Genomic DNA, 22,879 nt, shown 5'->3' on the forward strand with positions numbered 1-22,879 from the left:
TCTTCGCGCCCTTTACGGGCTCTGAGCCTGAACGTTAACACTCGGCGTCTCCCTGTCCCACACCTTCGAGGGTCAAGTCGACCATGAGCGGTCCACAACTCCCTGTCCCTTGGCCATCTAGACTGACCTACTGAAGGACCGACTCCCTTATAGTGACCAAAAAGCTAGATATCCTCACCTGCTTCAGAGCAGCACCCTGGTAAGTGGGATCCCCTTACCCTGCTTCTGGCGCCCATGATCCTGCTAAAACTTGCTTGCCCTTTGACAAATGCTCTTTGAATGGGTGTCCCTTTTCCAGGCACACCAGCTGAGGGAAGGTTAGAGGTGAGAGCAGGGTTTGAGTCTGGTGGAGATCAAGCAGGCTCAGCAAGGCCCTTCAGCTGGAAAGGGTGTTGGGGGATAAAGGATGGGGGTAGTCAAGGGAGGAAACCGCCCACTTTCATGACCATCTTTCTGGAAGTGGGATCACATCTCCCCAGAAAGAGCTCCCCCTTCAGCCAACCCCAACCTTCAAACTTCATTCCACAAAGTCGGTTTGTTTGTTTTTTTGTATTAAAAAATAACAACAGACACAATATCAAAAACACAAATGCCATCGGTAGAGGGTACAGCTGAGAACACCTGGGTCCCACCTGAGGGGCAGCACCAGGGACTCCATGGTCCACCAACGTCCCCCACCCTGGAGCAGCTAGGGGTTCGGACTGCTGGGTCCTGCTTGGGCCTCAGACCCTTCTCCCGTCTGGAGGGAGAAGAGCTGTTTCCCCCAATAAATAAGTGTAGTCCCAACCCTCCTACCCAGACTTGGGCTCAGCTGGGATTTGGAAAGACCACTTCAGCAGCTTGTCTGCAACCTTGTCCAAGAGAAAGAAGGACTTCACCAGGGGTGGGAGGTGAGGCTGCTCTGAGTTGAACTGAAGAGTTCCACCCTCTGCTCCCTAAAAGACCAGAGGCAACCCCTTTATCCCCAGCTGATGATGGGGGTCCGGCCCCCGACAGTGGGATAAGCTGGGGCAGTTTTCTATTGGTTGGTCCAGCCACATCTGAATCTGAGAGTTGGGACATGGGAAGAAGGAAGCTTCTCATGCACTCCCAGAGGTGGCCCCCAAATACAGTTTAGCTGGTGCCTTTTTTTGTGGCAGATAAGGCTGGACTGGATGAGTTCCCACCTTGTTCTTCCTCCTCCATGGCCAGGTCCTGAGTGCTTGAAACCATGACCCCAGCTTGGGCCTGGGACTCATCTCCCCCCTCACCCTCACCGCCAGTACCCCCACCCTCGCCTCCACCCTCCTCCATGGGCTCCAGCTCCAGTCCATCCAGCTCTGAGAAGAGTGGGTCATCAGCGTGGCCAGGGTCTTGGGTGCTACTACCACAGTCCACACAGGCCTGGGAGGGAGAGAGGGGATGAGTAAGTCAGGCATGGTTCTCACTGGTGACCTGCCACCTCACCGCCATGTCCTCTAGCCCCAAAGTACATTCCAAAATATAGCCCCAAGAAACACTAGTTCACACAGCACATGGGGCAAACAAGGTTAGAAAACACACTGTACCCTATCTCTGAACCCCACTATGGGTCACAACGTACATTATCATAGGATAAACTCAACTCTGTAAAAACTCACAAGGTTTAACGTTATATGGCCCAGCAGCTAACTGAAAGAATGATCCAAGGATACCGAGGTTCAGCCCTTAGATTCTATCCCTTCAACTTGAGCTCAGTTCTTTCTTCTCCCCCCGGGGCCAGACTTTCTCTTACCATGACATCAAAGGCCCGAGGTAGCTGGCCTTTCCGAACCCAAGAGTGCACAGCACCCAGTTCTCTCCGCTGGTCCTCTGAGAACCGAGGTTGCTGCTTCTGCATGGCTCGGAGTCGCTCTCGGTCCTGCTTCAGCACAGAGGCCATGTCCCTGCCCAGGGAAAGGGTTCAGAAGGCAGAGTCTGGGAGCTGAAGCCAGGGACCACCAGGCTGGCATTCTTTCTCTATCACAATTCCCCAGCCACTGACTCATGCCCCTCCCCTGAATCAGTGTTCTGGAAGTTCAGGGCTTCCCACATCAGGAAAGTTGCCCTCAGCCTGAAGAAAACTAATCACAGAGCTCCAAGGGGCAAGAGATAGGATAGGAAGCCCAGGCTACACTCAGTCCCAGAAAAGAAAACCCCAAGTTAGCTAGGCATTCAGGGTGGCCTACCCTCCCACCCTGCTGAAAGGGAGGAGGAAACCTCTAAAACTCCTCACCTGGAGGGCACCTGGTAGGTCATCATGACATGCTGGTCAGCATTGGCCATGAGCAGCCAGATGGGGTCCTGGAGCACATACTTAATGACCTGATCCCCAGGCTCAGTCCTGGCCTGGGCAGCCCCAGCCTCAGCCTCAGAAGAGTCAATGCTGCCAAAGTACTTGCTTGTGTGGCTGCTCTGACTGCTGCCTATGAGATGGGAGAATTGCCAAGAATCAGGGAAGCTGTCACTCTCACCCCCCAGGGCCTCACAAGGCCTCCCTCAAGACCACATGTGCAGTCCAGTGGCCTTAGGAAGCAGGCCATGGGTTCAGGCTGCTCAGCTAAGGAGGGACCTGGCCTCTCATCACCCCCATATTTTCCTACACTTGGAGGTCTTGGAGGGTGGAGACTTACGTGTGATGCTGGCTGAGGTGCTGCCACCCTCATTGGATCCTGAACCAGACCCAGAGCCCAATCCAGAGCCCAAGGAGCCTGAGGCAGCAGAGCCTGTGCCAGAGCGAGAGTCCTCCTGCAGCAGCAACTCTAGCAGGTCACTGGAGCCCGAAAGTGCATCCTGATTGGAGGATTCATTTACCTCCACCTGGAAGAGGGGGAGGAAGATAGGGAGGGGTTAAAAGATCACCACCTAGGCTTCCCTTCAACTGCTTCCACTGGAGGGGGCGGTGGGAGCACAGCCAACCCAAGTGGTCTCTGTTTCCAGTCCATGACAGAGGGACCAGGATGAGAGAAGCTGGTGAAGAGCTAAGGACGTGATGCTGGACCCTTTCCAAGTGGCAGATGTGCTCTCAGAAGTTATTGGGATGTCCTCGCCACCTGTCAGACAGACAGGACTGTCCCTACATTACAGAAGAGGCAGCCCATTTCGGCCTCATTCAGAAATTCAGCTGGGGTCTCCCACCCCACAACACCCTCTGCAGGAGACCAAGGCACTGTGCAGGCAAGGGCAGAAGAAGCGCAAAGTGAGAGAGCAAGGGAGAAGGGGGGCAAGGGCAGGGGCTGACAGGAGGATGCAGGGGGGTCAGGGCTCACCAGTCTGGCCTCCGGCTCAGCAGCCTCCTCACTGGGAGGCGGTGGCCCAGAACTGCTCCCAGGGCCCCCTGCAACAGCACCCCCTTCAACTCGGGGGGGTTCCTCAAGCTGCAGCAGATTAAGTTGGAGTGGGGAGCTACACCTTGAGTTGAATAGTGGAGAGTCTGGGCAGTGGGGAGGGCTGGGGGGCAGTGGGGGCAGGGGTGGAGAAGGGGAGTGGGAGGCAGGGGTAGGAGGTCCCTCTGCGGAGGTCTGGGCTACCCCATACGGATAGCTGGATGGGGTTGGGAATAGATAGTTAGGGAGCACCAAAGCTACCATAGGGGTCACCAAGGGGGCAGGGAAAGCTGTAGGGGGCACTGATGTGGGGGCAGGGGGAAGAGGCTGGGGGCTTCCTCGAGAGAACACTGGGAGTGGGTAGGGCTGGACCACAGCTGGGAATGGAGTAGTGGCTGGTGGTGGAGGCCAGGGGGCAGAGGGTGGCACAGGCGAGGGGTGGGAGACATAGCACGGGGCTTCATTCCGAGGGGCCTGGTGGTGGCGTGAGCGCTTGACTTTGGATCGGCAGTGGTGTCGGCGGCCAAGGGGTGCAGGGCCATGGTGGCAGCCTGTGGGGAAGAGACCAGGGTTATCGAGGGCATCTACCTGGAGGTTAGTGCTCCTGCCACCCTCACTACCCTGAAACTGACCAGAGAGAAGGCAGGCAAAGGCCCAGGCAAAGTTTGGTTTCCTGGCCCACAGAGAACAGAGGGGACTGTCCTATGGGGAGGCAGAGAAATCTTCAGGGAAGAATCAGAGGAGGCAAGGACAGGAGGATTTATTGAGCCAGGGAAAGGAAAGGTTACATGAAGGGTTGAGCTGGGGGTGTGCAGAAGACAGGCACGCTGACAGATGGGAGGAGGCTGGTGGGTCCATGGATGAATGGGCAGGCAGCTCTGGTTCATCTGCCAAAATCCTGCAGGCACTGCCAGCCTGGGAGCTCCTCCTGCCAGTCAAGGCCACACTCTGCCTAGCTTGCAATGGAGTGAAGAGGTGGGCAGGAAAAGCCAAATCCTGAGTCCTGTGCATGTCCACCTGCAGGGGCACCTCCCTCAGGTACCTGGATTGCTACCCTCTGCCGCTGAAGCCCCCACCCCCACACATACTTCCTGTCCCTGCCCTTAGGTTGGGCCTGGATCAGCTTACCTGAAGCAGTACCCCTGCCTGTCTCAGTGCCAGCCCCCCAAGGCCGCCCTCCTCTGGTTGAACCTAGGAACCGGAGCTAGCAGGGAGAGGCCAGCCAGGGCCCCACTCAGGCAACATGCTGGTGGAGGAGACAGCACCAGTCTGGGTCCCTGGAGCAGGAACATCCCCCTTAAGAGCCCCCTTCCTCCCTGACAGTCTGGCCCTAGACCAGGCAGAGGGTTAGGCTAAGGGAAGCCCAGGGTGGCTACCTCTCTCACCAGGGGCAGAGGGAGCCGTGGAGGAGCCGTCGGGTCCACGCAGCCTGCCAAGGTCACGGAAGCGGCTGAGGAAGGCCTGTTCCTCCTTCTGTGTGTGCAGGGACAGCACTGCCTTGGTCAGGCCCACTGGGCGGTAGGCATCTGGGGCCGGATCAGGGGGTACCATAGGGCTGGGGGCTGGGCTGGGGGCTGGGCCCTGAGTCAGGCCAGGCAAGTCCTCCATCATGATGATGTCTAAGAAAGGTGAGATGGGAAAATGTCAAGGGAATCACCTCAGGGGTTAACACATGCACATCACACCCACTCTGTCCAACAGCTTAACCAACCCCGGCTCTGACAGCCAAACCTGGGGCCCGTATGCATTTCTTGGTCACCTTCCAAAGGACTAGCCCTGGACCCTCTTCTCCACGCAAAGCGGTCCCAGAATGAGAGAGTATACTCAGCCCCCACCAAGAGCACTTCCCTAGAAGATTCTCCTTGACTCTCATTGGAAGGAAAGCCCACTCCCTGGCTTTCCCGCACACTTTTCAGGTTAATGCCCAAAGACCCTTCAGCGGTTTCAATAGTTGCTGGCTTCACACGCTCATTGTTAGCACTTCAATGTTGAACCCCCACCCCACCCCCAAAGTTTGTGTGTGAACTGACATTAAGAACACAGGAAGCAGGATGGGGGAAAGGCAAAGCAGCAAAGGCTGGTGGGGGCAGAACAGCTCCAGCTAGAAGGGTCGCCTTCTCTCCATTAGGGGTGGGAGGGGAAGGAAAAAGGCAGGTGGAGAGAGCTCCGGCTGGGGCATCAAGTAGAGCCCAGGCATTGTCCCCTCACTCCACGCCCATACCCGACTCCGGGGGCTTCTTGTCTCCCACATGGACGATGGTAGAGCTGAAGCTACACTGACTGGTGACGGACACCACGCTCTCCGCCTTATTGGCCAGGGCAAGCGGGCTCAGGGTGCCTCCCACCACGGGCTCCTTCTGAGGGGCGGCCCCCTCCCCAGACAGCACTGCCGATGGATCTGTGCGGAGAGACGGCTCTGAGTTACCACTCTTGCCCTCAGCAGGAAGTGAGGAGAAGAAACCTCAGGTAAGAGGGAAGGGGAATGAAGGCAGGGAGGGGCCGAGGACTGGAGGCTGGGAGAGGCAGGGCAGAGCAAGACAGGGTCCCACAGGCAGAAGTGCGGAGACACAAGGCCACAGTGACTTCAGAATGTGCACTAGGTCTTTACCTTTCTTGGCCCCCACAGGGACTGGATCTGTCCTCTGCTTGTCGTCATCAGAGGCTGAGGAGGCGGTGCAGGAGGAGGAGGAGGCACATTTACGCTTGGTCGTGCTGGGAATGTTGCAGCTCTCCAGGTACCTGGCAGTGCACCAGAGCACATGAGGGAAGGGTCTGCAGTGGGTGAGGATCAGGGTCCAAAAGGGGGGAAGATGTCAGGCTGGTCCTACCTGAGGATGCTGTCCAGGCAATTGATCTGTTGGTAGGAGCAACTAGAGGCTTCTTTCCTCTCAGTGTCCTCAGGGGCTAAGGCTAGTGGGGCCTGTATTGAAGCAGAAGCCACCTCCAGCTCTGGGTCTGAGGACTGGCAGGGAAGGGTCTTGGCTTTGAATGTGCCTGTAGCTGGATGCCAAGGACAGAAAAGTTCCTGTGGGTTGGGGGTGAAGTCAGTGGACCTCCAGGTGTCATTCCTTGTCCACATCAACTCACCAGGGAGACGTGACTGTGACAGAGGCCTGGCCCTGGACTCAATAAAAACCTGCTGCCCCCGGTGCTTCACCAAATGGACGTCCTTACAGATCTGCTGGAAGGTCACCTATGGGATAGAGCAGGGTAGCAATGGAGGGCCTGACCAGCATCAGGGGCTCAGAGTACAGTGCAATAAGAAGGTACTGGTGGGAAAGCATGAAGGCTATGATGAGAGCAGGGAATGATAAGGAGGACAAGGAAAAGGGGCAGAGGCAAAGTCCCCTGGGATTGGTAATGCTGATTCCAAGGACAGGGGAACGGAAGACAAGAGGGGTGAAATGGAGACAGATACTCACCGGGGCAGGAGGCCCAGGCCCCTCAGCATCTCCCCCATTGCTATCACTGGAGGAGCCGGGACTGAGAAGAGGGCCTGGGGATGTCACCGGGCCAACCCCACAGAGCCCTGTGGTGCTCGGGCTGTGCACAGGCTGAGGCAAGGAGAAGCACAGGTTAGGGGACAGTCCAGTTCCCCACCCCTTCCTCAGATGCCAAGCTCCCTCCTCTCAAAGTCTCACCTGTAACAGCAGTCGATGGATCTGCTCAGAGAGCTCTTGGATATCTGGGTCCAGGGACAAAGCTGGGCTGGGGGTTGGAGGAGTAAACACATCCTCGTTCAAGGGTGCCCTATGGGGTAGGGAAGAGTGAGTTGAGCCCTGCCCTTCCCACAGGGCCCCACAATCCCAGTGCCAGCTCTGGGACAAAGCCCACTTACGTGCGTACTTTATGGCGGCCCAACACAAAGGCCACCTTGCGGCTCCATGGGTGCACAAAGCCAGCCCAACTGGTGTCCATGGTGACGTACTCCCCATTACGAGCACAGAATCGGATAGGGGAATGGTCAAAGGGCTGGCCAGCCAGCTGTAGGACTAATGAGAATGGGAAATTAGGTGGGGAGTCAGGAGGAGGGAGAGCTAAGTAGAGGCAGGACCTCCCACTGGAGATCCAGAAGACCAAGGTACTGAGAGACTCAACCACAAGGGCAGTCATTCAGAAGCTCTGGAGACAGTAGGAAAGCAAGATGAGAGAAACTCACTCTTCTTGTGGATGGCTAGCATGAGGGGCCGGTCTTCGGGATGCAGGAACAGGAGCACTGGGGCCCCCAAGAGGTCCTGGGGGAGATAGCCCAGCAGTGGGGCAGCCCTGAAATGGGTTGAGGCATCAGAGTGGCCAGGGCATCAGTCCTGGCCACCCCAGTTCCCTCCAAGTTCTGACCTCACCTTTCATCCACATCCTGGAAGAGGCAGCTTGGTGTGTGTCGGGTAGTGAAGATTCTCTTGTCCGGGGGGATTCGAGGAGCTGAGGCACAAAAAATGTGGCCACTGGGTTTCATCCAGAATGAACCACCTCCTCGTTCCTTCATGCTGTCTGAGGCCCAGGTTGGCTAACAATTCTCCCACAACTCTGCCCTGGGCCCTCTGGCCCACAAAGAAGCTCTATACCATTTTCCTGCCTCCTACCAATAATGGAACTAAGAACCAAGGCACTTTCTTGGTTCCCTCCTAGCTCAGGGATGTTACCCAACACTACCTCTAAAGATGTCTGAGATTTTATCTAATACTTTCTTCTGTTCAAAATTCTGAGGGACTACATCATGCCCCACAGACTAGTCATGCCTAAGTCCCAGCCTAGAGGAACCACACATCCTCCCCCTCCAGGCTTCAGCCCAGGCTTCAGGCCTACCCACCTTCATAACCCGAGTGGATGCGCTCTGCAATGAGCAGGCAGCATGGCTGCGCGGGAGCTCCATCTGAGACCCGGATCCTGGTGACATATGGGGTTAGTCGGAAAGGCTGGTACCGAGGTCCTGGATCCCGGTCAGGACCTCCTCTAGCAAGGCAAAGAGAACAGCATTAGTTACTACCAATGAAGGATCACCCAACCTTCCACCTCAAGGTCACAGCCCACATAGAAAAGAAAGGAGGGTAATGTGGAAGATGGGAAGAGTTTGCTCCAGCCTCCCCCATCTACCTGATACGGCAGAAAACAGACTTCTCTTGAGTGAAATCCTTAAGGCCTGAACCTATAATAAACCAGGAGAGTGGTTAAGTACACCTTCCTACTCCTTCCTACATGCAGCAAGGAAAAGCTTGGGTTCCCTGGCCCCTCAAAGGCATGAGTTTCCTGGAACTGCTCATCCCTCCCCTCAAGCATGTGAGGTCCTCACCTGCAGAGGCCCCAGTGCCCCAGGTGGGCAGGCGGGATGGGGCAGTGGAACCATAGAAAACTCCCACATCCTGGGGAGCCAGGAGCTCTGAGAAGCGGGCACCCCGGAACACATCCCGCTTGCAGCGCAGCAGGATACCTGCCTGCTCCGAAATGTAGACGATGCGGCCTGTCAGGAAGGAGACAGCCACGGAGAAGGTATCCTGGGCAGGAGGGTGAGTATAAGAGCAGATTCAGGAGCTGTGGGAGTAGGGAAGGAGATACGTGGGGGGGAGAAGGGGGGCTACGGCTGACCTGGTTGCGAAGTGTGTACTCAGATGTGATGTGCTCCAGCTCCTCCAGAGTGTAGGTGGACATGTCCATGGCACAAGACTCTCCCTCTTCCAGGCTCCACTGTTGGTAGTATTCCTGGTTGGCTGAAGGGTGAGGAGAACAGGACATTCAGTGATGAGGCTGCGTCACCACAGTAACCCAAGCCCTGACCATTGTCTTCCCAGAGAGTACCACTCACCTTGCACCTGCTTGACACAAGCCAGTGCATACTGTAGTGTGGCCAGGGTCCCAGAGCGGCCCTTGCCCCGGCGCTCTGGTGGCAGTCGAAGCTTGAGCTCCCGCAGTGCTGTCATGAGCTCCTTCTGAGTCCTTGCCCGGGCTGACTGTTCACTGCTGCAGAGCCCACAGGGAAGTCGGGGGTATAGGCATTAGCCTCAGAATATAGTCCAAGCACCAAAATCCTTTCACCCAGCCCTCACATCACAAACCTGCAGCCACTGGTAGATGGGTTGTCCTGCTCTGAGCTGGCACTCAGGAGGCTGTAGGCAATGGAACTGCTGGGTGGGGATGGGCTCTGAGAGTTTGTGCTATAGGAGAAGCAATAGGCCCAAGATGAGGGAAAGTGGCCTGCAGCATAGGGCCCATCTCTTATCTCAACCCACTCACAAGATTACTCCCAGACTCTGCAGCATACACACCTTTTACTGCTCTCGGTGGTCTCCAGCAGTGCTGAGTCCTTGCCATTGCCAGAGGAGGAACTATGTGAACTCCGTTGAGATGCACCCCTAGACTCTGGCCCGTTGGACTCATTGCCACTTGAGCCATTGCTATTGGCATCCGTGTCATCAGCCAAGCTGGAGCCTGGACAAGGCCTATGCTGTGGAGGCCCAGGGGATGGGGTCCCTCCAGGACAAAAGGATTCCCCTGTCCTGAGGTCTCCTCCCCCATCGCCCCCTTCAAGGGAGCCACTCATATCTGGGCCATGAGAAGAGCAGGAGAACAGGGAAGGTGGAGAGGCCACCACGGATGCACAAGGGGGCCAGGAGGCCGGGCTGAGGAAATAAGTTGGGAGACCCAAGCCTCTGAGGATTGAGAAGTTCGATCACAGCGGGTACCTGGAAAGGGTGACCAAGAAGGAGAATTTGGAGAAAGGTGGACTATTAATTTCACAGTATATTCTGACTTCACTCAAACCCTCCCCGGCCTGCCCCCACACTCCTGAACTGCCGGCTTCCAAGAGGAAGCTAAGGTAAGTTCTGTGAGAGGGGCTGTCTCTCTTGGGGCTTACCCGGCATCCCCAGCCAGCACGGCCTGGGTAAGCACACCCTGAGCAGTGAATTAGAACTACAACTGTGGGCCCAAGACTGGGCCCATTCCATCCTCCAATTCCCATCAAGTCCCCACTCTGCCTGGGACTCCAAAGCCTCAGAGCAGGGGGTGAGCTTGCCACCTCCTATATTTAGGCCTGCAGGCTAATTTTATCCGGGGGCGGAGCCACCCCCGCTGCACATGCGCATAGACTCGCATGGCCCCACCACGCGCTTCCGCCGCCGCTGCGGTCGCCGGGGAAACCGACGTCAGCAGCTGAGCTCAGCGGTTGCTGGAGGGACCATAGGAGGGCGGGAGGCCCGACCCCTCCCCCATTTCCCAGCGGAAGCGGGAACGACCCACTCCCACACCGGCGGGTACGGCCAGTGGTCACCCACCTCTAATACATCCCCAGTCCCGGACGACCCGGGGGCCAACGGGAGGGGCGGCCTCAGAGTTAGTTCCAGGGATGGCCTTGCTACCCAGGGCAACAAGCAACCGCCACCGCCCTCCGAGCAACCACCCCCCCCCCCGCCCCCTGCCCTCGCCTGGTTTTAAACCGGTCCCGGTCATTCTTGTCACTGACACAGCCTTTCCTTCTCTAGCCTCTACACCTCTCCCGACCATCAGAAACGAAGCCGGCACCTGCCATTGTCAACGACCCAGGAATTCTCTCTTCGGTTCTCCAGTTTTCTAGTCACCCCCACCTTACCCCCTTCCAAGGCAGACAGCCTCGGCTCCGAGCAGGGATATACAACAGCCCGCTGACTGTTCTTCCCTCACTCCCCATCCAACCACACCCCCAACCCCCGAGCATTTTTGAGCGCCAGGAGAAAAGGGAAGGCTGTGGCCAACAGCAGGAACTAGCGCCGGGAACGGGATGTTCCAGCCCGAACAGGGCTGACATCACGACCGGCGCGGGGCCAGGGATTGAAGGGGGGAATCGCGGAGAGCTCGGAAAGCCTGGAGGGGTCCTGGTGCCGTAGCGAAAACCTGGGGTCCCGAGTGACGAGAAAGGAGGCGGGGGGCATGCTTGCTGAGGGTCGGGTGTGGAGCCGGAATAGCTGAAGCCGGAAGCGAAGCTGGAGGTAAAGTAAGCGGGTCAGGAGTTTGGACACGGGTGCAGGGTGGCGTGAAACACCTACGTCCCGGGGGGCAGGAAGGGGGTGGACAGCGGCGAGAAAGGCAAATTATTGGTGTCATCTGAGCGCCCGGGCCGAAAGCGTCCCATCTGGCTGCAAGTGGTGGCGTTCCGGCTCCGAGCCGGAGACCGCCCCAAGGTGGCGGCGGAAATGCCTACCTGGCCGCGCGAACGCCCTCCGGCCGCTTGCCCACCTCCGTTGCAGCCCGCAGCCGAGTGGAAGCTCCGCGGGGCCAGGAGGCGGGTTGCATAATGCCAGGCACTGTCCCTCATTGGCCTACTGCCGACGGAGCCGCAGGCCCCGCCCCGGATTGGCTGGGGATCTCGTCCTGGCGCCTGATTGGCTACTGGCCCCCACTGAGGTCAGGGCTGTGTCACACACACGGGCGCACGTGGATCTGGGTGCTGGCGCTGGACTGAAGGGCCCCAGACGCCACCGCCCAGCCAATGGGTGCAGGACGCCTTGCACAGTGACTAGTGGAGGGGAAAGGAGGCAAGCTGCCCCTCCAGGGAAAATGCCTGGGCCACCCAGTTAGCTTAAGAGTTGTCTACTTCCTGAAATGACCAGTCTTGCAGAACAGGACACCTTGGCCTTGTCAGAGGTGGGGGAAAGACTGGGAGGTGGGTCAAACTAGATGAAATGGTTGGCACTTGGAAGGAGGGGGACAGAGAGAAACATAGCTTGGGTTTTCCTCCCCAGCCTTGTTATAATAAAGCTGTTTTATCTAATCCCTTCCTATGACACTTCAAATCCTGTGTACAGACAGGAGAAGAGCAATTGAGAGTCCACGTGTAATGGGAGTGGAGAGGTGGAGGGGAAGGTTGCAAACAATAGAAAAGGCAGCCAGAGCCAATAGGGACTGTGAAGGGAAACAATGGCAGGTGCTTCTGAAGCTAATCAGAAGATAGCTCTCCTGGAAGCCTATGCGGTGACTAGTGCTTCTCTTCTGAGGATGCAACCACCCACACTTTTGAATACCCCAAAAGTGAAGGCCAGGAAGCCAGGGCTTCAAGGAAACAAAGGTGATGGGTGAGAGAAGAGGCCACTGTACCCTACACAGAGAAAGGTGTAGGCTTCAGAGCCCCACCACACTAGGAAAAGAGCCAAGGACCTTATCTTCTTCACTGTACTCCCCAAACCGGAGAACAGATCCGACTCATGGCAAGTGATCAATATACATGGTAATTTTGTTATTAATAGGGAAAATAGAAGATGGGTGGAGCAATGGCAAACAGGCTGGAAGTTATAATATTTTTTAGAGCGGGGGAGCAGAACACTAGGTCCTAAAAAGAACAGGGGCCTAATTTCGGGGGACAAAGTGTCAGGCTGGGCCAGGAGATTTGCAGTTACATTGACAACTGCCAGCTCTCCCACTGCCCCCCTCCCCCCAACACACACATCCAGCATTGTGGTGAGTAGTTCCTATTAGGGTTCCCTAGAAACGTGTGTGTCAAGTGAAGAGGTCCGCAAGCTGATGCTGACATAATCGGCTGTGGGTGCACACCCCTCACTGTCACATGGCCTAAGCTTTCCTTAACAATGGTGTTCCCCATGGTGGAAGTGAAGGGGGCGGGGTTCTACTGAAAAGCTGGGACACGAGGAGGTTATAAAACAACCCAGGAAGCCAAAACAAGAAAACACGGGAAAGAAAGGATTCAGGAGCCTGTATTCTCAGTCTCCTCTCCTTGAAAATGCCCCCCCACACACACTTCATCACTGCCCCGCCTCTCCCCCCCCCCACATCCACCCACTGTCTCACGCCCCTTCTCTGGAAACATTTATTTTTTCTTCCCCAGCTCTCCTGAGGGATTTGGATGTCATCTCTCCTGACATAGGCAGTCCATGCTCTCCCACCTCCACCTCTACATCTACCTTTTCGCATAGACAAAAGGTTTCAACGCTCCAACAGCCCCCCACCTGCTCCTGAGGCCCCTGGTTGTCCGGCCTCACGTCCCCACAGTAACTAGGCCCTGCTGCCGTCAATGAAAAAGAGGGGGCGGGAGTCGGCCGTGACGTCAAAGCGGAGCACGGGGGCGGAGCAAGGCAGCCGGGGAATGTGGGGCAGGGAGGCTGGAGAGGCAGCGGTTTGGGAGGCAGCCAGGCCGAGAGGGCGGCGGCCAGCGCACTTGGGAACATCATGTTCTTTTGGCTGGTGGCCCAGTATAAGCACCCAGACCGGACTCCTCCCCCAATCCAACAACTGCCGTCCTGTCCCAGAGTCAGGGATTCCTGGATAGATGATAGATGATTAGGAGGTCCTTCTCCTCCTCCACCCCCAAACCTCTTCTAGATACTTGCATCTGCCGTCCCCTCAGTTTGCTCCCACAGCGCCAGGAACTGGCTGTCCCCCTCTCCCAAATTACACGTTTGCTGGCCAGGTACCAAAGAGCCAGGGTGGGGAAGTTGGAGCCCCAGGCTCTATGAGAGAATTCACACCTTTGCTCTCTCCCAGAGGTTCCCTTCGGAACTGAATCTGCTACTATGGCAGCAGCGAGAGGGAGGAGGGGCCGGGAGGAGAATGGGTGTAAGATGTGGAAATTCAACTGGGGCAGAGCAACGGGCCATGCAAGCCCGGGGCCTGAATCCAAGAAAGTATAAAAGGGAGGAATGAGGGGTTTGTCTGGTGCCTGAAGACCAGAAGAACCAGGAAGAGGGAAATAGGGAGGGGACTCACCAAAACTTGGGAGAAAAACTCAAGAATGTGAGGATAGTGCCCAACCACAACATTCACATAAATCTCTCACTTTGTCACTGTTGTATTGGTGACTCCGTAGCCATTTTTTAGCTAAAAAAAAAAATTAAAGCATGATCCAGGCATTGTGCTAAGTATGTTACATACATCATCTTATTAATTCCAGGACAACCCTGTGAGGTGGGTATTATCCCCATTCCACAAGAAAGCACTAAGGTTCAGAGTTACTAAACTGGGCTAAATTGCCTCATACTATGTATGTTCTTAGCTGTTAACAAATTGGAGCCTAGGGTTAAAATCTGAGCTCTGACAATGGCCTGTCCTTCTGGCTTCTTACCCTTACCCAGGAACCTGTGAGTTGTTGCCAAGGACTGAGGACCCTGGGTCTGTCAAATATGGGAGCTATTGTGTCAGGAACCAAATTCCATCCCAGCCCTCCTCTCTCACCATTGGGCCCAATGTGAAGCCCTTCAGTTTACACTCCCCACACACTTTGAATCATCACAGCCTCAGTTTTTACAAAGTTCTTCAAATCATCATAGCAGCCACCAGCCCCACTGATTTCCTAGGAACCCCACTTCCTCACCGTTCTCACCCCAGGTCACTTGACCACACACCTGGTTGGTTGTACAGATACCAGAGCTCCCTGTTGTTGCCTCCCTCACCTCCAGGGGATCAGGAAGGCACGTGCACAGTCAATCTGCACAACTGGCACCTCCCTTTCAGGACCTAACGGGTTGCTACCCCAACTTTACTCCCAAGAATGGTTCTAAGCACAACTTCTCCCCCCCCAACACACACACACAATTTTACACATGAGAAAGACATTCAGAGTTGCTATGTGACTAGATCAGGGTAACACAAATCATCACATCACCCTTTCTCTAATCATCATGTCAACCCTTTGATATCCTCCCACCTGCCCTACCAGGGCCTCCCTTCCAGTCTCAGAACACCTGCCTTTTTCAAGTGCTTAAGGCACCTGCCCAAACAGTAGACACACACTGGAACAACCCCCACCAGCTCTCAGAGGTCTCACCCCTCTACCTGGGTGTCAGCTGCCTCAGATAGTTCTGGGCTTGGAAAGCTCTTCCCCCCACAAGCCAGATAGGTTTGCAGGTACCCTGGGGAGGCAAGGGATCTGATGTCAGTGACTTTCGCCCCTCATAACTCCAGAGCTTAGCTCAGTCTCTTTCCCACAACACCAAAGCTTTCGCCGCGGAGATCACGCATTCGCCAGGCCCGCCCTCGCACCACCACTGAATTAACACCCCTCCTAACAGGACACACCATTCCAAAAAACCCAGACCGGCCGCCGCTTATCTCCCCCGACCCGAGAGCACTCACCACCCAACAAGCACACAGACTCCACAATGTCTTCGCTCCCAGACCTCAGTAACTCGGACTCGCTCCTTGAGGCCCTCCCACCGCTGGGGTCGCCACGCCCCTCAAGCTTATTGGCCTAAGGGCGCCGACCCATGCCCCGCGCCGCGTGCCGCCGCCGGGCCTCAGCACCGCCGCCATTGGCGCTGCAGACTGCCATCATCTCCTCATTGGTCCGCTCGACAGCCGGCCGCGGCAGAGCCACTTGCGGGGGGGCCGCCCTGGAGCGCTGATAGGCAATCTGACATAAGGCCACGCCCCCGCCCACTGCCGACGTTCTCATTGGCTGTGGGAACATCCGCCGACCGGCCTACATCCGTGAAGCAAATGCCGGTCCAGCCCTCCAAACTTTCTCATAGGCTGGGGGCTCGGAGCTGTAGGGTACACGTGCCGGCGGTCTCACGCGGCAACTTGTTTACCTAGAAGCTGGGGATTTTCCTTGACGACACTGTTACCCAAGACTGCGCAGCTTGCGCAGGCGCAGCAAGTGTGACCTGGACGCAGGCGCAAATTCGAGCTGCCGTGGCGTTAGGGCGGGCGCGTTACAGCCGACGGGAGAGAACGGCAGGGGGGAACCAAGAGCACCCTCCGCCCTGGGACTCTGGTCCTGGGTCCCTGACGCTGGACTGTGATAATTGGGTGAAGAACTCAATGCTGCGTGCAGATAATGACGAGGAAGGTAACAGCCACCTCCTGATTGTTTTGTTTTCTCACGAACGGGGAGGCCACCTAATTTACTACCCACCGCCTCACAAATGACTAGATCCAGAAAGTTACATAATCTGTCCGAATTAACACACTAGTAAGTAACGGGGTCAAGATTTGATCCCAGGTCCCTGAAACTATAAAGAGGTCCTGGTGCATATAGAAAGCCTAAACCTGTATTCAGTACATTTAGTGCAGAAAAGCCCTGAGTACTGTCTGGAATATAGTAAACCCTTAATAAATGGTGGATATTATGACTGTGTAAAGAATCACCTGGGGGCCTCTTTGGTGGTGCAAGGGGTTAAGCACCGCACTACGAGGCAATCTGTAGCACGAGTTCGATCCCCAGCCAGCCAGGGAGCAATCCACATGGCACAGCAGACCTCTCCTGACTCGCCCACTGCTCCTCTCAGCAGTGTACTTCAGTCAATCTGCCTGTTCTGTTCCCCACTCTGTGTCTCTGGTGAATCCTCTCACCCCTGGCATCTCTGACCTGTATCCCAGCTCTTGTGTGCATAAATAAATCAATCTTAAAAAAAAAAGAAAAAATCACCTGGGTCCCCAAAGCTGTTGAATTAGAACCTCCTGGGAAGGGACCTGAAAACCTATTTTTTAAAACAAACAAAACACCACCATCACCACCACCATGGGCCCTTCCGATGGTGCAGCACTGTCTCAGCGCTATGAAGCTATCGCCAGCCACTGCAGCATGTGTTCAATTCCAGGCAGGGAGCTGACCCACATGGCACAGCAGACCTTCCTGTCTCGCCTACTGCTCCCCTTAGCAGTGTATTTCAGTAAAATCTGCCTGTTCTGATTCCCACTGTCTCTGGTAAATCCCCTCACCCACCTATATCCCAGTTCTTGTATGCATAAATAAATATAAATCTTTAAAAAATTAAAAAAAAAAAAAAAACACCTTGGAGGCCATAGGAGCCGCTGAGTTTAGAAAACACTATCCAGGTTTCCTATACTCCTGAATCCCATACTGCACCCAGAGAGATCAACTCTTCAGAGCTTTCCCTTCATGCTCCACTCACTGTTGAAGTGCCTGGGGACCAGAATGCTAGGGTGCAGGTAGGAGCACCATGGGACCCGGAGGTTAAGGGAGTTCAGCATAGGGTCTAGAGTCACCTGTTAGACATCACAGAGTGCAGAATGCCTGGATACCAGGCCATCTCTAGTCAGTTCCACACTACTCAGCTGTATCTCCCCAGAGTTGATTCTTTCAGTGATATATTTTTCTGGACTTTGGCGCTGTGCTAGCCACAACTGGGAAGAGATAGTTCACACAAACTGGTCATCTACTTCAGGATGGGATTAAATGATCACGGGAGCAGCTGCAGAGCATCTAGGAACTAAGTCTAGGGGTAGAAAGGAATAAAACAACAGAAGCATGGCCCCAAAGGAGAGGGAAAAGCTGGGGAAGTCCAGACATTAGGTTCATCTGGCTGAGACACAAGGATGGCCAACATTTCCCATTATAAACTCCTGCTGCCCCATTGTGGCCACTTTGGGAATCACACTTTGCCATGCCCAAGGTCAGGTCCTCCTGCAAAGTGCAGGCCCTTCCCAATGTATCTTCTCAACCTTTCAGTTACACTTGCAAATTCAATACCCTCCCCACTGCTTAAGAAGAGACACCACCTTTATTACTCATTACACATTTATTGTACATTTTCACAATCTGGATGCGCCACAGAATTGGGGGCATGGGGTGAGGGAAGGGGGGGCAGGGGACACTGGGATAAAATGGGGGGTCTAGAACACAGCACCCCCACCCCCAGCATCTCTCCCTACCCTTTCACACTACAGCTTAGATCTCCCTGCTCCCCCTCCACACAGAAACCTTGAGTGTGGGGGGAAGAAATTTGGGGGATCCCCTCCAGTGGCAGGTTAAGGGATTGCACCCTCAGACCCCTAAAATTGTGCCATCGAAAAATACATACCCTTCCTCTATCACTTCACCTAAGGAGACAGCTTAGCCGCCCTGGAGAGGGGCAAGAATCCCCATCTTCCAGCAAGTCCCATACACACATTGGCAGTGACTAGTACCCCCACCCTGAATTCAGGGGGGCAGTCAGAGGAGCTGGGCAGTGATGGGGGCAACACCCCCCAAATTGGGGAGGAGGATTTTCAGTTCAATTCCCAGCAGGGGTGGGGCCAGAGGAGATTTCAGGCAGGAATTGGGGGGATTCTCTGCCCTGCCCCATTCCTCCCCAAGGCAGTGATGACCCCCCACACACTGGTAGCCACCTCTCCCAAGAGATCAGATTGTGGCCAACCCCCAACTCTCCTGGTGGGAGGAGGCGGAGGCAGATCAGGCAGATGGGAGGGAGGGAGACCCCATGGGAATGTCAGTTGAGTGCCCCACATGAAAACTGGGGAGCTGGAATGTGGGGAGACTCCAAGTGGCAGAATTATTGGTCCATCATAACACACTGAACTCCAAGACACTTACACACCAGCTGGGGGGGAGGAAGAGGAGAGGACAATAGGTTTGGAAAATGGGGGTAGGGGAGGCAAACTGGACTAGAGAAGGTAGGAGGGGGAGTTTCTGGGGGCCAGAACAGCCTGACTCCCCAAAAGCCCAGGCTCCCCACCACCTGCAAGTAATGTCATGCAAATGAAAGTGTGATACAAGGACCAATGGATAGTAACTCTTAAGTAAAAAAGAAACATGAGTCCAAAAATGAAGAGTGATGGAATAAAAAAGAAAGAAATCAAGAGATGTCAAAATGCAAATGAATGCTAATTAACATGCTGGAAGCTCCCAGAAGAACTTGGGATTCTTAGGACCAAGTGGGGTGAGTCTCAGAGCCTCCCAGTGATGCAAAGAAGATGCACCTAGGGAAGCCTGGACAGTTGCTTTTTGTTTTTTGTAGAAGGGGAGGGACAAGGGCATGGGGAAGGTCAGGGTGAGAGGAAGGATCAGTTAAATCCAAGGGAAGGAGAGGAAGAGGGACTATTGCATAGCAGATGCAAATGAAGGAACTTGGGACTGGTCAGGGAAAGAGGGAAAGGGGAGGAGGAAAAGAGAAAGGAGGTGATGGGAATTTCAGGAAGGGGTGTTAAGGACAACCGGAAAAATCTTCTAGTAATAAAACTACAAACAGACCAAATATATATAATATTATATATGTATAAATAACAGCTGGCTATTTACAGGGGGGGCACACACACGGGGACACACACACACGGATCCACGGGAGGGGGGCTGGAAGATATGGCTGAGAGGTGGAGGAGCGGCTGGGGATGGGGGAGAGGCCCTTCTCTGGGCAGGGCAGGCTCCTCAGGGATTTAAGAGCTGAAGTAAACTGTAGAGAGGGAAAGAAGGAAGAGGGAGCGGGGAGAAAGAGAGAAGAGAGAAAGCAGTGTATCAGGCCTGGCCCTGCTCCCATCCTCCCCACTCCCCAGTAGGCTGGCATCCCTTCCCCTCTCAGCCTCAGGTTCTCCATCTGTAAAGCAAGGGGCCTGGACAGGTGGGTTCCCATTTCTCTTCAACTCCATGGTATCTAAATGGGGTGACAGACCCCCTAATCCTCTGGCCCTCTGAAACACAAGCTCTCAAACAATAGGCTGGTTGGTTTCCTGGCCATTTCTCAAGCCTGTAGGCCTTTCCTGCTTTCCCACTCCCCAATTCCATGGTTCCCAAACTGGGGTCTCAAGTTGTAAGGATGCTCAAGGGAGTAGTGGGGATTTACTACTTTTCCTGTTTCCAAAATCTTAACAGAAATTGCCCAGAACCAGGCAAAGTGCAGGCTAAACAACATCAAAGTTTTGGGCTCTAAATGAATCAGATATGCCATGGGCAGATATATGCTTTTTCCTGAATAGTAAAAACTAAGTTAATGACCTTCAAAATCCAGAATTAACAGGGGAAACCTCTCCAGGAAAAGGGCACTAGCCACTCCTGCCTTACTCACCGATGATGATGATGAGGATGATGGCGCAAATCACTCCTAAGATGATCATCATCTAGAAGAGAGAGGGGAGGGTCAATGAGACTAACCAAGATACCCATTCACCCACCAGCACGCCTACCAGCCTTCTCATTTGCTTCCACCCTTACCTTGAGGTTTTTCCACCAGTATTTGCGCTTGAGCTTGGCTGCACTTGTTTCAAATTGGGAGGCCCCCGCCTGGAGTGCATCCGCACGGTCATCCAGCTCCGACAGCTTCTGGTCCCGTTCCAGGACCTTGTCCACGTTCACCCTCATGATATCCACCACCTGGAGGAGAGGCCAACAAGGGTGTACCAAGGACCCCCTCAACAAGGGCACTCTCCAACATGGGCCCACACAGGGAACACGCTGATGCTGCCAGGCTAACATGCCAAGGACACACACAGAACATGCCTAGCACACCAGGGGACACACAAGGAGCACATATCTAAGGTATGCTGACAGACATGTCAGGTGTCATAGCAGCACCCTCTTTTTATTGAGCTTCAAGCAGCCTGTCCTCACCAGTGCACACCTGTCCAGGGCGAAAGACCCCAGGCCAGCCAGGCTGACTAACACTAGAATGCCCACTGACAGGGAAGGGGCATGGTGACATGGTGTGTCTTTGACCCAGAACTTATTAACGTGAACTGCCCTCACTGCCCACCCAAGAAAGACCCCCCACCCCAGACCAGTTTGCCAAACCTCAGGTTCCTTCCCACTGTCTTTAATACCGCCCCCACCCCCCCCACACACACACACACACAGACACACACTCACCTCATCCACTTGGGCCTGGGTCTGCTGCAGCCTCCTGTTACTGGTGAGGTTTGGAGGGGGTGCAGGGGGACCTCCCTCCCCAGCCGGAGCGGCAGGGGGGGCGGTGGCAGCGGTAGCCGACCTGAGGGGAAGGGGCAGATTAAGACCTAAGGCAGAAGCCTCGGGTCCAGCAGCCAGGGCTCCGCCCATCCGCCTGTCCATCCATCCGTCCCTCCCTCCCTTCCCGGGAGGAAGGCCACCCGATGGGATGGGAAGCCTGGATTCCGCCCGGCCTCACCACTCAGAAGCTGCGTGACCTTGAGTGAAGTCCCCCTCCCCCCTCCGGGCCTCAGTTTCCCCTACTGTCAAATGAGAGCGACCTCACTGACACAGTGCCGGGTCCACCCAAAATGACTAGCGGCAGCAATGACAGGGGCGGGGCGGGCACACGTCGGGTCGGCTCGCCCCCGGGTCACCGCCCGCGCGTCCAGCGCGGGAAGCGGAGCTCTCCGGCCGCCGGCGCGAAGTCACGGGCGCCGGCCTGGCCTCCGGGCGCGGGGAGCGCGGGGGGGCGCGGGCCAAACCCCGCGCACTCCCGGGACCCAGTCCCATGGGCCGCGGCCAGCGCCGGGAAATGCGGTACGAACGCAGGTGGCCGACTCACATGGCGGGGGAAGCGGGCGGAGGACTTGGCAGCGACAGTGATGGCAGCGGCGGCGGCGGCGGCTCGCGCTGGCTCCGACTGGCGCTGGCTGCCCGGGACGGGAAGATGGCGGCCGCACGTCACCCACATCCGGGCACTGCGGGAGGGGGCGGGGCTCCGCGGGCGAGTCGTCGGGAGCCGGGCCGCGGGGGCGGGGCGAGGCCGGGCCGGGGTCTCGCTCGGCTGCGCTGCGGTCTGTCGGCTCGGTGCCCCCGCGCTTCCCGCGGCTCTCCTGAGTCCGCGGCCTGACTGCTGCGGCTTCCTCACGCGCACTGCCACCCGTGCCTGACCGCAGCCCTCACGGCCGCCCCCATGCCTCTCCCACCTGCCTCTTACCCCAAGATATGTCCTCCCTCACCCGTGAAACCTGTGAATCCGTGCGCACTCAGCTCAGGGACTCCACCTGCGCGCAGGTCCCGACGCCCTTGGGATGGGGGTGGGAAATCAGAAGGGGTAAATGCAGAACCCCTGGGCAATGCAGCAACTCTGCAGCTGTGGGGGAGTGGCAGGATATGGGCCCCAACCCACCACCCCGCAGATGGAGGTCTCAGAGGAGCTCTGGGGGCCCTGGTCATCTGGGTAGGAGTAGGAGAGTATGAGAGAGAGAGATGAGGCAGGCTCTCCCCTCCCCTCAACTCAGTGAAAGCTGCCCCTCCTCACAAGCTGGAGTTCGGTCCAGGGGTACTTGTCAAGCCAGAATGAGACCCGAATAAGGTAGGGCAAGCTGAGGACCCCGGGGAGAAGGACAGAAAGCTGGCCTGGGCAGCAGTACTTGGCAGCTGCAGAGGGCTCAACCTTTGGTCCGGGGTGCAGGGCCTGGGCTGAAAGGACTGGCTTTTTTTTTTTTTTTTTTTTTAGGACAGTAGGCAAGGACAGCACCTACTGTACCCAGGTTACTTGTTACTATTTTACTTGAGGATTAACCTCATAGATGTCACCTTGGACCGTTCCTGTCCTTACTTTGGACCCAAAATATATTACATATGTAGGCACTAAATATATAATTGTTAAATGACTTACTCTGGAACACGGTAGGAAATGGCTCCTCCTGTCCCTCACTGGTCTCCTTTTTGGTCTCTAAACAGACTCAACTATACACATCCACTCAGCTCATTCTTAGCAGGCCAGACACCTCCTGGAGAAGATGGGACCAGGTGAGATGTCCATTAGGTGGAGTGAGTCCAAGAAGGCCTCAAGAGTAAAGACAGAGGTGCTTTAGGGGAAGCCTAATAGCCCTTCAGTGGGGGGTGCCACTGCTTCCCTAGCAGGAGGGAGGGGCTGATGGTAGCATTGGTCTCTGACACAAACAGGACCCAGCTTCTTCCCTCCCACACTCAGGCTTCCCAAGGCCTCTGGGTG

At 55.8% G+C, this 22,879-nt stretch overlaps 2 protein-coding genes across 6 annotated transcripts; both read right to left on the minus strand.

Moving 5' to 3' along the window:
* Positions 1 to 35: 35 nt before the first annotated feature.
* Positions 36 to 9,858, minus strand: PER1 (period circadian regulator 1). 3 transcript variants are annotated; one of them, XM_037492220.2, is made up of 22 exons: positions 9,584 to 9,858; positions 9,374 to 9,472; positions 9,124 to 9,278; positions 8,907 to 9,028; positions 8,614 to 8,815; positions 8,418 to 8,469; positions 8,134 to 8,276; positions 7,667 to 7,745; positions 7,483 to 7,589; positions 7,162 to 7,315; positions 6,965 to 7,073; positions 6,746 to 6,877; positions 6,411 to 6,516; positions 6,152 to 6,323; positions 5,932 to 6,062; positions 5,545 to 5,721; positions 4,709 to 4,942; positions 3,267 to 3,874; positions 2,631 to 2,817; positions 2,234 to 2,423; positions 1,754 to 1,904; positions 36 to 1,383 (listed from the first exon to the last, which is right to left on the minus strand). In XM_037492220.2, the coding sequence occupies exons 1-22, from the start codon at positions 9,856 to 9,858 to the stop codon at positions 1,114 to 1,116; spliced, it is 3,855 nt and encodes a 1,284-aa protein (XP_037348117.1). In that variant the 3' UTR covers positions 36 to 1,113. The 3 variants fall into 3 exon arrangements, with proteins under 3 accessions (XP_037348117.1, XP_054544795.1, XP_054544796.1); XM_054688820.1 differs by having other exon boundaries at positions 4,700 to 4,942; XM_054688821.1 differs by lacking the exon at positions 5,545 to 5,721 and having other exon boundaries at positions 4,700 to 4,942.
* VAMP2 (vesicle associated membrane protein 2) lies at positions 9,855 to 21,582 on the minus strand. 3 transcript variants are annotated; one of them, XM_054688822.1, is made up of 5 exons: positions 21,482 to 21,552; positions 20,839 to 20,959; positions 20,188 to 20,346; positions 20,042 to 20,093; positions 9,855 to 10,000 (listed from the first exon to the last, which is right to left on the minus strand). In XM_054688822.1, coding segments are annotated over exons 1-5 (480 nt in total). In that variant the 5' UTR covers positions 21,484 to 21,552. The 3 variants fall into 3 exon arrangements, with proteins under 3 accessions (XP_054544797.1, XP_037350127.1, XP_054544798.1); XM_037494230.2 differs by lacking the exon at positions 9,855 to 10,000 and adding an exon at positions 15,686 to 19,432 and having other exon boundaries at positions 21,482 to 21,582; XM_054688823.1 differs by lacking the exon at positions 9,855 to 10,000 and adding an exon at positions 15,686 to 18,583.
* Between the last annotated feature and the right edge of the window lie 1,297 nt (positions 21,583 to 22,879).

This window comes from Talpa occidentalis, unplaced genomic scaffold (genome assembly GCF_014898055.3).
Source record: "Talpa occidentalis isolate TD23 unplaced genomic scaffold, MPIMG_talOcc4v2.1 talOcc4.7, whole genome shotgun sequence".
Taxonomy (NCBI): Eukaryota; Metazoa; Chordata; class Mammalia; order Eulipotyphla; family Talpidae; genus Talpa; species Talpa occidentalis.